Here is a 15,081-nt window from a genome sequence, read left to right as displayed (position 1 = left end):
CCCCACTGCCACCCTCTTAACTAATCATCTAATTTGTATACCTCTCAAACAGTCACCACAGAGCAAACACCACGAGCTTACGAAAACACAAATCAGAGCATGTCATGGCCCAAATTTAAATCCTTCACTAGCTTCCCACCGCCTTTTCAGATAAAAATCTAAATGCCCAACGTGCCATACAAAGACCTAGATCCTAGTCACCGCTCCAAAACCATCCTGGTTCTTCTTTCACATGATTTATTCACTACGGTCGATGGCTCTGGACTTACTTCAGTTTCTGAAACTTTCCTACAGAGGAATTTCTCTCTTCATGACATACTCCGCCTTCACACCTCTGCCTTTACTTAACTCTCCTCATACTTCAGATTTCTGCTAAAATGTCAAAAATAGCGGGGGAGGGGGCTTCCTAATCCACCAATATAAACTGAATCAGTTATCTGCTCATAAAACCCTATGCTTTCTTGTCACAACAATTATCTAAACTGCTAACTACATTAACCTGACTGATCTTATCATCTACACTAGACTGTAAGTTCCATAAAGCCAAAGAAAGGTTTTGTTCTCTTAGTACAGAGCTTGGCATTTTTTTAAAGAAGGCATTTCATAAATAGTTAGGGAATAGGAACAGTTGTTGATATCTTTATTAACTCCTCCCCTTCTGCTGTCTCTCTTAGGAACTTCAACTTACATGTTACTGGGTAGCTACAGATAATTCCTGCATGAAACATCATGCTTAAATACATAATTTTTCTTACTGATTTATACTGCAAAATCATAAGTACTTTACTACCTTTCTGTTAAATTAACAATGAGAATTAACTGGCACCTAAGCTAAATTCACCCTACTTGCAGCAGTTAACTAGAGTTACCAAGCTACTTTTACAGAAATCTGTAGTAAATTCCTGGCCTCCAATTACTGACAGTGCCAACAACCCCTGCCTCCCACCATGACCATGTCAGAAAGTCCTATGCACCCAATTATATTCAAAATATCGTTCCTATCCAGCCCCATAACCTCATGATTAGATTATGTCAACAAATTATGAATGGTGTCCTGCCCTCTACACTGCTCCCCATTTAAGGGGAAAAGTCCCCTACTGAAGAACCCACTCTTCCCATTATCAATCTACATTAAATTCTTCTGACTAGAGTGAAGTCATGTTATCCAAAAGTGGTCCTATGTTTTAGTAAAAACTTGGAAGGTGACATTGAATTATATGTGCTTGACAATTTGATACTGTTTCAAGCTAAAATTTACATATGGATCTAGCTCATTTCTACGGCCTAACCTAAAACTGAACTTGCATTCCTGAAACTAAACAAAACTGTTTTTTGAGGAAAATCATGAAAATGCCTGTCATATCAGTTGTTTCGACTTTTAGCGAGAACTAAAAAGGTGCACGTTCTCAGCATTTTCCAACACACATATTCTTAACTAGAAAAAGATTACGATATGAAGTATATAACATTTCAGAAAGGAAACTACACCAACACACAACATAAGTATACCCCTAAGAATCTAGGGTTTTAAAATTATATAGACCATATAAAACATATATGTGCATGTGTATATTCACACACAGCTGATCTTCATTATTTGAGTTCATATGTGTAAACTTACTTGCCAAAATTTATTTGTATCCCTGAAATCAATACAATATCCCAAAATCAAAACAATGGCACTTTCATAGTCATTTGCAGACTGCACAGTGGCGAAAATTTTGAGCAGGCCAGCTGGCATCAACGAGGTATTACTCTGCCTTCTTTCAGCTCTCAAACTGAAAGCAAGGGCCCTTTTCAAGGTCTATACAGTGTCATGTTTTTCTCATTTTTGTGTTTTTTTACTGACGATTCTGTTGTTTAAAACAGCCCTCAAGCATAGTGCCAAAATGTTGTCCACCTAGCATTCCTTAGAGCAAGAAGGCTATGATGACCCTCACAGAGAAAATCTGTGTGTTTGCTAAGCTTCATTTAGGCACGAGCTACAGTACTGTCACCCTGCTTATTTAACTTATACACAGTACATCATGAGAAATGCTGGGCTGGAGGAAGCACAAGCTGGAATCAAGATTGCTGGGAGAAATATCAATCACCTCAGATATGCAGATGACACCACCCTTATGGCAGAAAGTGAAGAAGAACTAACGGCCTCTTGATGAAAGTGAAAGAGGAGAGTGAAAAAGTTGGCTTAAAGCTCAACATTCAGAAAACTAAGACCATGGCATCCAGTCCCATCACTTCACGGCAGACAGATGGGGAAACAGTGGAAACAGCGTCAGACTTTATTTTTCCGGGCTCCAAAATCACTGCAGATGGTGATTGCAGCCATGAAATTAAAAGACACTTACTCCTTGGAAGGAAAGTTATGACCAACCTAGATAGCATATTAAAAAGCAGAGACATTACTTTGTTAACAAAGGTCCATCTAGTCAAGGCTATGGTTTTTCCAGTAGTCATGTATAGATGTGAGAGTTGGACTATAAAGAAAGCTGAGTGCAGAAGAATTGATGCTTTTGAACTGTGATGTTGGAGAAGACTCTTTGAGAGTCCTCTGTACTGCAAGGAGATCCAACCAGTCCATTCTAAAGGAGATCAGTCCTGGGTGTTCATTGGAAGGACTGATGCTGAAGCTGAAACTCCAATACTTTGGCCACCTGATGTGAAGAGCGGACTCATTGGAAAAGACCCTGATGCTGGGAAAGATTGAGGGCAGGAGGAGAAGGGGATGACAGAGGATAAGATGGTTGGATGGCATCATCAACTCAATGGACATGGGTTTGGGTGGACTCCGGGAGTTGGTGATGATGGACAGGGAGGCCTGGTGTGCTGCAGTTCATGGGGTCGCAAAGAGTCGGACACGACTGAGCAACTGAACTGAACGGTACTGTTGGCCATGAATTCAATGTTAATGAGTGAACGAACAATATACGTACTAAACAAGGTGTCTTTAAACAGAAACGCACATAAAACAAGGTTTATATTGTCTGGCAAAAACGTGAGCAGAGACTTGCGGTACCCTAACACTGTATTTACCCTAGGCACAATGACTCCATATTTGCTAAATCACTGTTGACGACAACTTTAAAGAACATAAGTTCTATGAATAATGAGAATGAAATATGTACATAGGGAGGGAGACAGGTAGCACTCCCACCAGGCTGACTGAAGACTCAAAGACACTGCAGAAGTCATTCCGAGCAACAGCAGGGCAAAACACTCAGGACACAGCATCCAGAGTCCTCGCTCCATTTAAACAACACTGACACAAAACAAAAATGTAAAACCTACTAAGCTTGTTTTTTGCTATCTTTGCTTCTACCTTTTTCCCATTCAATGGTAAACCTCTCCCCAATTCAGGTGCTCTAAACGCTAACGCCTTTTCAAAAGCACTTGCCATAATCTTACAACTGGGCAAATGTATCTGTAAATTAAAGGAATGATCATTCTTGAATGTAAACCGCATTTGTACTTAAACATCTACACTGTGGCATATTTGGAAAGAAGAGAGAATATGAAGCATATGAAATGACACTATATCGTCAGAATCAAAGAGTAAACCGAATATAGGTAATTTCAGTTGTGCGTGTGCTGGGAAGAGAAGAAATACATAAGGGAACAAGACCAAGGACTCAGCCTTCCCTCCACGGAAGGCCAAAAGCCTAGGTCCAGGAGCTGGGGTGTTGGGGGCGGGGTTGGGGTGGGGGGTGGGAGTAGTGCCCTCTTTCCAAAGAGTTTGTTCAATGCTTGCTCCCTCCTAACACTTGACTGCAGATTTTTCCAAAAGAAATGACAAATTATGGCAAAAGGCAGCAGAACATTAACAGTGACATTAGTGACTGAAAAAAATTTTCTTTTAAATTTTTTTGTGTGTGGTTGAGCACTCCCCTTTTGAAATTTTTTTATTTGCATTTTCCAAAATTACTTTTTGTTGAAAATAGCTTGCTCAGAAGTAATCACAGGACATGCATGGAGCAGTGGCAAAAGCTACAAATCCAAAGTCTACTTTCATGAAATGTTGATGATTTCCTTCTATTAAATAAAAGACTCATCTGGGGTTTAGTGAAATGAAGTGAGTGTAATATTACTCAAGTCACACTTGAATTAGTTACTGCAGTTCAAAAGATAGAAGTACAGCATGTGAGTTAACAGCCATGTCTTCTGAAAACCTACAGCTTGAGCTACAACTAAAACATTTGAAATTCCTGTAACATAATGCGATAGGAACTTTCACAGCGTAGTAAATCTGTCTGTCAACACCCATTACCATACACTCATTATTTGACAAGCTAAGGATCCTCCTCCCACCTCTGTAAGATTCAGCCAGGCTCATTACTAGGGGCAATGGCTTGCCAAACAATGCATCCATCTCTGAACCATTCAAATCTTTCTCTTTAGAGTATTTTATAGACAATAACCTTCATTTTTCCTCTTGTACTCATTTGCTATTGTTTACAGCATTTCAAAAAGCACAAGTGGAATCTCAGTCTACTGTCTCCAAACCACATCAACAACTAGCTCTCAGAGAACCAAAACTACTGTCTTTGATTTCTTCTCTCTTAATCTTGGAACTTAAAAGGGCCATTTACCAAGAAATTTGAAGAAGGAAAATGGCAACCCACTCCAGTATTCCTGTCTGGAGAATCCCATGGACAGAGGAGTCTGGTGGGCTACTGTTCACGGGGTCACAAAGAGCCGTACACAAGTGAGGGACTAAGTACACCAACAAATTATTTCTTGAGAAGTATTTTTTTGGTAGTATCATTCTGCGATTAAAAACTCAAAAGCCAGTGAAACACGTGACAAAACAAGTTATCTACAAGCCAATTATACACGATACACAAAACTAAAGTGTAGGATCTTTTTCTTTTTTTAAAAAGAGTAAACTTTTTTGTAAGCAGCCCTGCAACTGTTGACATAACCCGGTAAAGATAATGAGGGTTCCCAAACAAAACTTCTCAAGTGAAAGTTAACCTTTCCTACCGCCTTTTAAAGTACTATCAAAGAGACGTCCAGCAAGGATATGACTGGTCTCATAGAGAAGATTCTAAATAATAAAGCGGACTTCAAGTTTACCGGCTCCCTCAATGGCAACCCACTGACTGAAATCTGGGGCAAAGCATCACCTCCAGCACGCGCACACACAGAAATAAATTGTTTTTCAACTGATGACTGAGCAGGAGCAAACCCAGGCGGAACACCCGAGGCTGCGGGGTCCTGAGCCCTGCGCCGCGGGTGGAGAGGCTAGTGCAGGACAGCCTACTGAGCCACAGCGGGGAGACAGGAGACCCAATCCAGCTCGATCTGAACCTCTAATGAGTCACTGGTTCAATCATGACACCGCAGCCCTCGCTAAGACGTTTCCTATTTATCTCCCAGCCTCAAGAGGGAGTGAAAATGACAAACTCGTGCTGAAAGAACTGTGCACGGGTCAGAGCTGCCGGCGGAGAGAAAAGTCGACTTAGGCGCGAGCCCCCCGCCGGCTTGGCCGAGGAAGCAGGAGAGTGAGCCGCGAGGGCGCGGAAAGAAGCGGGAGAGAACGGGAGAAGCTACCGCCACACCCCAGCCCTCCCTCACCTGCCTGCCCGAGCCTCCCCGGGCGCCCGTACCTTCGGCCAGCGACTCCTCCAGGGTGACCTGGTAGCGGCCGACCGCGAACACCCGGACCCCCACGGACGAGCTACCGGCCCCGGCCCCGCCGGCCCCGCCACCCGCCGCTCCGCCGCCGCCGCCGCCGCCCTCCGACTTGGGCATTCGAGAGAACTTCTTCATGGTCCCGCCGGCGCGCTGGAGGGCGCGGGACGCGCCTAAGGGCGAGCGAGAGGGCGAGCGCCCGGCCCGGCGTGCGCGGCCGGGGCGTCCGCGAGGGGTCACCGCCCCTCGCCTGTCCGAGTGTCCGTGCGCGCTGCGGCCCGCCGAGCCTCACATTCCGCGCGCCCCGAGCGCACTGCCCCGGCCCGGCCGCCCGCTCCGCGGCTCCGCTGCAGCTGCCGGGCTCCCGCAGAGGGCGGCGAGGAGGGCGGGGACGGGGCGGGGCGCGAGGGGGCGGGCCCGAGTGCGGGAGCGACGCGGCCGCCTCCGCCAGTGCCTCGGGCGCCCTCGCCGCCGCGCGAGGCGCCCGGAGCGCGGACCCCGGAGGAGGGCGCCTGAGAGGGAGAGGGCCAAGGGGGCGGGGCGGCCGGTCCCTCCGGGGAGTGGGCTGGACCACTCAGGCCTCACACCCGCTGGACCGCACCGCCGCCGCCCCGGCCGAACCTGCACCGCCCGCCACTCGCGGCCGTTGGCGGCGCGGCGCCCCTGCCAACCGCTCGCTGAGGCAAGGCGCCCCGCGCAGGCGCGTTGCCTGCGCCGCCGGAAGTGACGGTTCCGGCTCTTGTCACGTGGAGGGGGGGGACGGGGGAGGCGATAGTGGGGGTTGGGGACGAGGGCGAGGTCCGGAATCCCGGGTCGGGGGGCCTGCCTGGGAGGATTCAGGCCGGTTTCCTGAGGTCCCGGCTTCGAGCAGGGAGGTGGTCAGGGGACCGGTTTTGGCTCTGGCTGTGCGGTGAGAGGTTCGTATGTCACTCGGGGGCTTAAAAATGCCGCCAACAACTTCACCCCTGTGAAGGGACTTTTCTCCGTGCATTTCGAAGTCGTTTTTCCAGAAATTCTCCCGAGAACCTTCTTCCGCTCGCCCACCCCCGAGCGTGGGAGGTGGGAGCAGCACAGAACTAGAGCGGATTTCAGTAACCTAACTTCTAAAGCCGTGGTGTCGCACTCTGTGTAACAGCCGCTTGTGCTGGGAGCGTTTTGCGGTTTATAAATGACTTACAAGTACTTTCAGAATCTCGTGTGTGCTCTGCAACAACCCTGCGAAGTATTCAGAACAGGTATTCAGTCCGTTTCAAGACCTTTCATCACCTTTGGGCATAGAGTTTAACGGCCTTGCCCAAGGTCACATGGCTGGCTTGTGACAGAGGTGCGACTGCGAGGGCCATCCTTTGATACTTAGTTTCATACTTCGGGCCATTCGGGAAAAGTAGGTTAGGCTCAGATCGTCGAAAAACGACAGATTTAGGACTGTTTGCAAGCAAAACCAGTCATTGCCCCCCCCCCCGCCCCCTGAAAAAAAGGGTTTGGCCATTAAAAAAAAAAAAAAAAGACCCGTTGCATCCATTTCATAAACTGCAGGAATCTCAGTGCCTGCGGCGTGAGGCAGGCAAAGTGAACGTTGGTGTAAGATGTTCAGAATGGTAAGGAATGGGAAATCACAGAGTTCATTCTCAAATACAGCCTGCTTCCCATCCATCCCCACCCGCGCGCACCACCACCCTGTAGTGAATACAGGCCCACTGTGGCCAAACGTTCCATTTGTAAAGGAGACATCTAGGGGGTTTTTTCCCCCCTAGTAGGGCATTTCCCAAGTTTTTTAAATGTAGGCCAAATAAATTGTGCCTGCAGGACTCCAATATGCACCTTCTGTGAAAGTAAGATACTGTGGTTCTATCCCCACCATGCCCCGCCCCCCATTTCTTAATCCAACTTTTTAATGAGATACAGGCAGAAACGTTAGGAAATGTACTTAGGCAAAAGTTTTGGGGCTTACAATCTTCCTTTTTTTTTTTTTCCTTCCCGTCTGCTATTTCGAGAGAAGCTATTTCTGCCAACACAGTGCTCTGGATTTGGGGCATTTTTACTGCATAACCCACTAAGATTCTTCATCTAGAGATGTGACCTTTGAAGCACATTCCAGCTCTATGGAAGCCAGATTTATATGCAGATCATTGATGTCGTGTGACAATGGGGGATTTCCATTTAGAAATAAACAGACCGTTCTCCTAACTGGGGGTTCACTGTGGAGTCTCATTCCTACGGTATTCGAATTATAGTTTTTCAAGCTGAATAACTGAGAAATTTCGTTATTTCATACAATGGCAAAACTGCAGTCAGCCTACCATGGAAAGTTTGGGCCTAATAGGCTTCACCTGATGACCGCACAAGAGTAAGGGAAGTCTCCTGTGATCAGTTTGGGAGCCAGTTTACCACAATTGCTGTGGTTTAAAAAAAAAAAAAAAAAAATCACTTCTATGTACCCAGATAACCTGACTTCTGACTTGGAAGTTGATCATTAAAGACATAGGCCCCGTCTCAAAAATTATGGGTAACACTAAGCAATATATTCTTTTAATTTTTCACCAAACACATAATAAAAAATAGGAATATTGTTTGATCTCTGTTTACTCCACAATATTCTGTGACAAGAATGCAAAAACATTGTGTTACTAATAAGAATGCCAACATTTACAAACACTACCAAAAGATGTTGATATTAACTATCAGATTGTATCCTTAGCAACTCTGTAAATTAAAATTGAGTGTCCTTAAACCAATTTGTAGGCAGAAAATGAGATACTAATCAGTAGAAAACTATAGTGAGAATTCTAGTCTTAGTTTTGCACTCCTTTCACTTGGGCTTCCTGTTGGAAAATCTCTAGGAAAACTGGATAATGTACATCCTGATGATGCTAACCACTGTCATCAAGGTGTCTTAACAGAACACAGGTATAAAATAGTTTAATAAAAGTAAAAAAATTACATTTCAGGGTTTTTTTTGATATGTATGTCAATCTTTCAAATGTTTATAGTTGCACTGCAATGAAAATAGTTGGAAACTAGCCACATGATAAAGACTTTTTTAAAAAGCAGATTGTTTCAGCTTGCAAGGTTTCATGTTACAGTATACCTATAAAGTCAACAAATCATTGTAGCCAAATGAAGCATTCTGAGATCCTCAAATGGGAAAGAATTTGACAATGGATGGGGGTGGGGGAGATTATTGTTATATTTCTTGTCTTCTACTGGAAAGTTATAATGCTTCTTGTTACTTTGATTCTCATCTTTTTTGCACTAAGGTGGCTCTCAAAGACATATGTGAAGAAAGACTGGCATGAACAAAGTATGCTCATCCCAAAAGGCTTATTCATACCAGTGCCTTAATTACTTTTATAAGTCATCTCTTCCAAAGCCTGATTGATCATTTTTCCTCCCAAGTCAATGTTTTCCTTTGATGATGTGTCTTCAATCATTATTAACCTCATTATGTTTTACTAGCAGGAAAAATTATCTTCCCTGCCTAACAATTACCTTATACCTATGCCTGTATCTTTGCTTTCCAAAAAAAAGGTAGTCCTAAAGCCCATTAAAAGAACATATGCATATATATATATTGGAAAAGGAAATAGCACCCCACTCCAGTATTCTTGCCTGGAAAATCCCATGGACAGAGGAGTCTGGTGGGGTACAGTCCATGGGGTCACAAAGAGTCGACATGACTCTGTGCATGTGTACATGCACATCGGTTTATCCATTTAAAAATACTTTTAAAGTATCAGTAATATTTAAATCCTCTGTTAAGACTACTCAATGTCATTAATAATACCTGTAAAATATGTATATATGCATGTAAGAAAGATCACTCTCATAGCTTAAAATACCAAGATGCTCAAGAATATTCTTAATAAGAGAAATGACTCATGTGACATAAATTATTTTTCTGTGATAGAATTTTTCCTATAACTTTTACCATGCTTTTAAAAAAGACTGCAAGAAGTAGGCAACTTTACCACCAAGAGAGGTACTTTGATCCCTGACCCCGTTGAATTGGGGATGGGGAGGGGGGCAGTCCACCAGGTAGGCAGCACCTCAGGCTCAAACCTCATGTCAGGATTATCTTGCTGCCTCAGGAAGCATTTGTCCTCGAAATGGATTACAGTCACGTCTGGATATGTTCCTGCCCTCCCTCTTCTTGTTAGCCTTTGTATTTTGCTCTTGTGGCCGAGCTACTACCCTGCTCCCAGTTACATTCATATAAAACTTAGCAGAGCATAAAATAACAACTAACTTATTGGGCACTCGCAATGTACCAGTGCTATTTAAAAGTACATATACTAACTCAGTAATTCCTCATAACACTGTGAAATAACACTTCAAATTACTGCTACTTTACAGAGAAGAATACTAATTCACAGAGAGATGTGTAACACATTCAAAGTCTGTCTTATGACTAGTAACAGGTTTCAAAACCAGGTAGTATGGCTTTATAGCTAATGCTCTTAATGACCACACCATGGAGACTCTCCTTGAAAACACACAATAAACAATACGATTGCTACAGTCTAAGGTGATAAGATACCCTCCTATGCCCTCGGGCCATATCACTCACTTAACAAGAGTGTGCTACTTAAGTTCAGGGAACCCTGTTATGATAAGTGACAATTTCTGATTAGGTATACTGAAAGGTGAAGTCGCTCCATCATGTCCGACTCTTTGCGACCCCATGGACTCTAACCTACTAGGCTTCTCCGTCCATGGGATTCTCCAGGCAAGAATACTGGAGTGGATTGCCATTTCCTTCTCCAAGGTATACTGAAAAGTTAACAAGTATTCGCTGAACATCTCCAATGGGTAAAGCACTGTGTATTGGGGGAGTAACTAGATGATGAAAAGTTGAATAAAGTCAAGATTTCAGAGTTTACGCTCTTGGGGGATGGGGGGAGACATGTACACAGCCATAACAGAGGCAGAGAGGAAAGATTGTGCATTGAGATAGAGTTGACTGTAAGTTCTGGACAAAAATCATGGTCTCTAAGGTTGTGCAATGATGAGATGTTGCCTTCAAATCTCCTGACAGTATGGTTGATATTATGATCATCAAAACTTCTGGGAACAGAAAAACAGCTCTTCTGAGTTTGGAAGCAGGTGGGCAATTCCTATGGACAGATAGTGAATCATGTCCCCATGTATTGAACTGATGCTAAATCTCTGCATTTGCACAATATTCAGATTTACTCAAGCAACTCTTTAAGTTACTATAGAGGAACACAGAGAAAGAAAGAGTTGAAGCTAAAGTCAGCTTTTGCATCAATCCCTTATCAAAATTCACTTCTTATTTTACCCACATTTCTGTCATCTGTGATAGAGACTATTTATTGATACATTGTGCTGCTGCTAAGTTGCTTCAGTCATGTCCGACTCTGTGCAACCCCATGGACGGCAGCCCACCAGGCTCCCCCATCCCTGGGATTCTCCAGGCAAGAACACTGGAGCGGGTTGCCATTTCCTTCTCTAATGCATGAATAGTGCTAAATATGAACCAACATACAATAACACATGTAAGTCACGGAATTTCAAGCTGGAAGGCGATATAATAAATGGAAAAACTGAAGAAGGAACGGGAACATTTATTGAGCGTATAGTATGTCTCTGGCATTGTGCTTAACACTGTATGTATTCGATCCTTTCACAAGGGAAGTAGGTATTACTTGCCTGACTTAGAGCTCTCTCACTCCAGCCACCCTGAACCATTTTCATTTCTTCCCAAGCTGTTTTAGGCCCCAAGGCTCACACAAGATAGAATGTCTTGTTCTTTCTCACAATCACCTGATTCAGAGGATGACTATATGGAACTCAAGGGCCATGTCCCTGTGAAAGCTTTCCTGACCTCTGCCATCTGCCAGTCCCAGGTAGAAGGGACTCATGTGTCCCTCACACGACTCTTCACAGACATCTAGAACCACACTGATCACTTATTATAAAGGCTTCATGCCATGCCTGTCACCCTCTGCTGCCGTTGAAGAGGTTTAAGGAAAGGCACTGTGCCACATTGTTTTCTTAAAACCCAGATCCAAGTAACATGCTTATGAAAGTGAAAGTGAAGTCGCTCAGTCATGTCCGACTCTTAGCGACCCCATGAACTACAGCCTACCATGCTCCTTCATCCATGGGATTCTCCAGGCAAGAGTATTGGAGTGGGTTACCATTGCCTTCTCCTAACATGCTTATAGTGAACATTTATTTAAGACTTTGAATAAATGTGTGAATAAATAAGTGAATAACTTAGCCAAAAATCTAGTAAGTGGTAGAGTGAGGGGGTTGAGGCCAGGCTCAAATGTCAAGTATGTCTGAAATCCCCAGCATCTTAGCTGTTCTACACCTGAGTCTTATTCATCTTTAAAATAGGAAGAATACAGGTTGTGGGGGATATTTTTTGGCTGTGCTTTATGGCCACAGGATCAGCTCCTCAAGTAAAGCCTAACATACTGTGTCCTTTAATTGCAGACTGTATATAAATCTGTCAAATAAAATATAGTTTTTATGTTTACCAGGCACATTATAGGTGTTAAATACTTACTAAGGACTTCCCTGGTGGCGCAGTGGCTAAAAATCCAACTGCAAATGCAGGGGGACACAGGGCAACTAAGCCAGTGGGCCACAACCACTGAAGCCCATGTGGCTAGACCCAGAGCTCTCTAATTAGAGAAGCCACTGCAATGAGAAGCGAGTCCATCGCAGTGAAGAGTAGCCCCTGCTCACCACAATAGGAGAAAGTCCACGCAAAGCAACAAAGATCCAACACGGCCAAAAGTAATAAATAAATTTTTTTAATTTTTTAAAGAATAAAAAAATAATTAAACAAAGTGCCTGGAAAAGAAATGCCACTTTGGATTGGTATTTTGAAATGTGTTTTTTAAATTACATTTTGGATTCACAGAAAGGAATAAAAGACAGATGTTTTGAGGGAAGAGTTGCAATCGATCGGTGTATAGGTAAACAAAGATAAATTTGACTGTACTTTGGTTTAAAGGTAAAATAGAGGTTTCCTATTATAGATCTTTCCTTGGAAAAATCTTAATGAAGTGTAACCCGATATTATATAAAAGCTATTTTTTTATCACTTATTTTCATCATGGGGAATATCAAACACCACCTTAGTGCATATTTCAAGATAACATGGAAAATTTTTATGTACCCACTTCTTAAGTTATAATGTTTATAAATTGCTTTTTGTTGACCTTATCCAATTATATAATTTGCCTTTTGCTCTAAATATAATATTCAAGGAAATAATTCTTAAAGGATAAGTGTACTTTTTAACCTTTTAATTTTTCATACTTCAACAGACACCTTGTTTCTGTTCTGTCTTATCAGCTGACAGCACTGGGCCCACTTATAGGGACCGATTAAAAACATTTTTCCCATTTACTATGACAACACCCAGCTAATGTTTGCTGATAAACTAGTAGCAAGTCAGAACATCTACAAGATGCAAGAGGAAATAGCACTCCTGAGTAAAAAGTTTTACTCAAAAGTGGAAAAAATATTTATAGCTAAAATAAATTTATTGTTAACGTTTTTTTAAATTTTACTGTTAACATTGTTAACATTTTAATAAAATTCTTGTCATTTTTATCCAAATGAAATATTCTTTTTCTAAGTCCCCGTTTACATCCTTTTCATAAACTGGTACATTTTTATAAATCTAAACTTATAAATTTGACATATGTGTGTGTATTTAAGCAGCTTTTTGCTAAAAGGGTCATTTGGTATTGACAAATATTAAACTCAAATTTTGCACACATATATAAATACGCTTGGTCTTTGAAATATGTCTAACAGTACATTTTAAGCAAAATAGTTATTATAAGAGATATTTTATATCAAAGAGGATTAACCAACTATAAATTTGGCCCATTTAAACTTGGAACTTTTTTATGTCAATATGACAAAAAATACTTATCAAAACCTTAAAAAATTAAAACAAATAATATTACATAACAATTTTTTAAAATTTATCACCTATTTTGATAGCATTTACACACAGCCTCAAAGACAAAGAATTACTTTAGCAACTTGGCTGTCCTTTGCGTAAAAAATTAATTACATAGAGCTTTTTGCAGGTCTATACATACACATGCACACAGCCTTGTAGTACTCACACGAGAAAACAGAGTTAAGACTTAAGATCAAAACTTTACGCCAAACAGACATTGAATCTAGTGGGTATAGGCATGTTTTCTTGTGTTCATGCTCATTGTGTATGTTTTTTTTTAAACATTTCTTCTGTTCTGACCTGCACATTTTCTCTTTGACTCACCGTTGTTGCCTTCCTCACTTACAGCTCATCAGCTTTCCTATAGTAGTCATAATGAGTAGTCAATCCCTGTTTCTCTAATAATGAAAATTCTAATTATTATCCTCTATAGTAATGCCCTGCACATCAGGGTAAATTTTAATTGAAATGTACACTATATGTACATCTCAGATAAAAATAATGACCGCTAAGAGAAACATCAGTGTCTCAGTTTAATAAAAATTTTAAAAATGTAAGCTCATTCCCTTATTTAAAAGAGATTTAAGTTCTTCTTCATCAGAAGAATCCATCATTAGCAATTCCAGTAGAACATTCATTAATATTTCATGTCGTCACATCTCTATTCAAAAAAGTGACACTAATTCAACCAATTCAACCAATTCAATATATCTGAATTACTGAGATTTTATAAACACCTTATAACCAAATCTAAAACTGATTTTTTAAAAGAATTAAAATGCAAAAACTATATGTACTTTTAGTTATATGAATGTTTAAGGGATGTCTTTTATTCATACCTACTGATTAGAATACCTACAGAATGTATAATCAAAATCAAATTCATAGCTATCTATGCTTTTTCAATACTTATGAATGTAGTAAATATTATTTATAACAGCACATTCAAGATGGTATGTTATTATGTTATAAGAAATACATTTCTTAACCAACAAGCCCTATTGGTTCTTGGACATGTAAAGCAGTATATTTCATGAAAGAAACAGAATATAGCTTGATTATTTCTGTTTTTAATTGACTGGCAAAAAGAGAAATGAAGATTGACAATTTTACATAAATCTTATTTTCTCAGAGAAGTGTGTGATATTATATAAGGGCTATAGTGTTGGTTAAGTTGCCTACATTCTAATGTATAACTGTTAATTTATGGATTGTGCATAATGCATGACAGCTCTGAAGACAAATTTAAGGTTTCCACATGCCACTATTTTGCTTGATTTGTTAAGTCTGTTAATATGTGGTATTTGTTTTATTAGAAATCCAGCAAGAGCAGAAAATAAAAGCTTTCTCCAAAAAAACTGAAAACCTTCTCTCTAGTCTCATAGGTTTGGGCAGAAGGGAATAAAATTAGCATTGACAGAAAATTGGCACCCAATATCCACATGCGGAATTTATATTTCTGAATTCTAATATCAGGATTACCTTTTATAAACAAT

At 41.4% G+C, this 15,081-nt stretch overlaps 1 protein-coding gene across 2 annotated transcripts in view; it reads right to left on the bottom strand.

Moving 5' to 3' along the window:
• The window catches only part of BMP2K (BMP2 inducible kinase), a 114,710-nt gene extending 108,694 nt beyond the window's left edge, over positions 1–6,016 (bottom strand). For both annotated transcript variants that reach the window (XM_040237171.1, XM_040237172.1), the window contains exon 1: positions 5,607–6,016. In XM_040237171.1, coding sequence (XP_040093105.1) covers positions 5,607–5,769 — 163 coding nt within the window. In that variant the 5' untranslated portion in view covers positions 5,770–6,016. The remainder of the gene's footprint in view (positions 1–5,606) is intronic.
• Positions 6,017–15,081: the final 9,065 nt, after the last annotated feature.

The sequence above is a fragment of the Oryx dammah genome, unplaced genomic scaffold (assembly GCF_014754425.2).
Source record: "Oryx dammah isolate SB20612 unplaced genomic scaffold, SCBI_Odam_1.1 HiC_scaffold_3, whole genome shotgun sequence".
NCBI classification, from domain to species: Eukaryota; Metazoa; Chordata; class Mammalia; order Artiodactyla; family Bovidae; genus Oryx; species Oryx dammah.
Note: the sequence above shows the minus strand (reverse complement) of the source record. Positions and strands in the feature narration are given on the sequence as shown.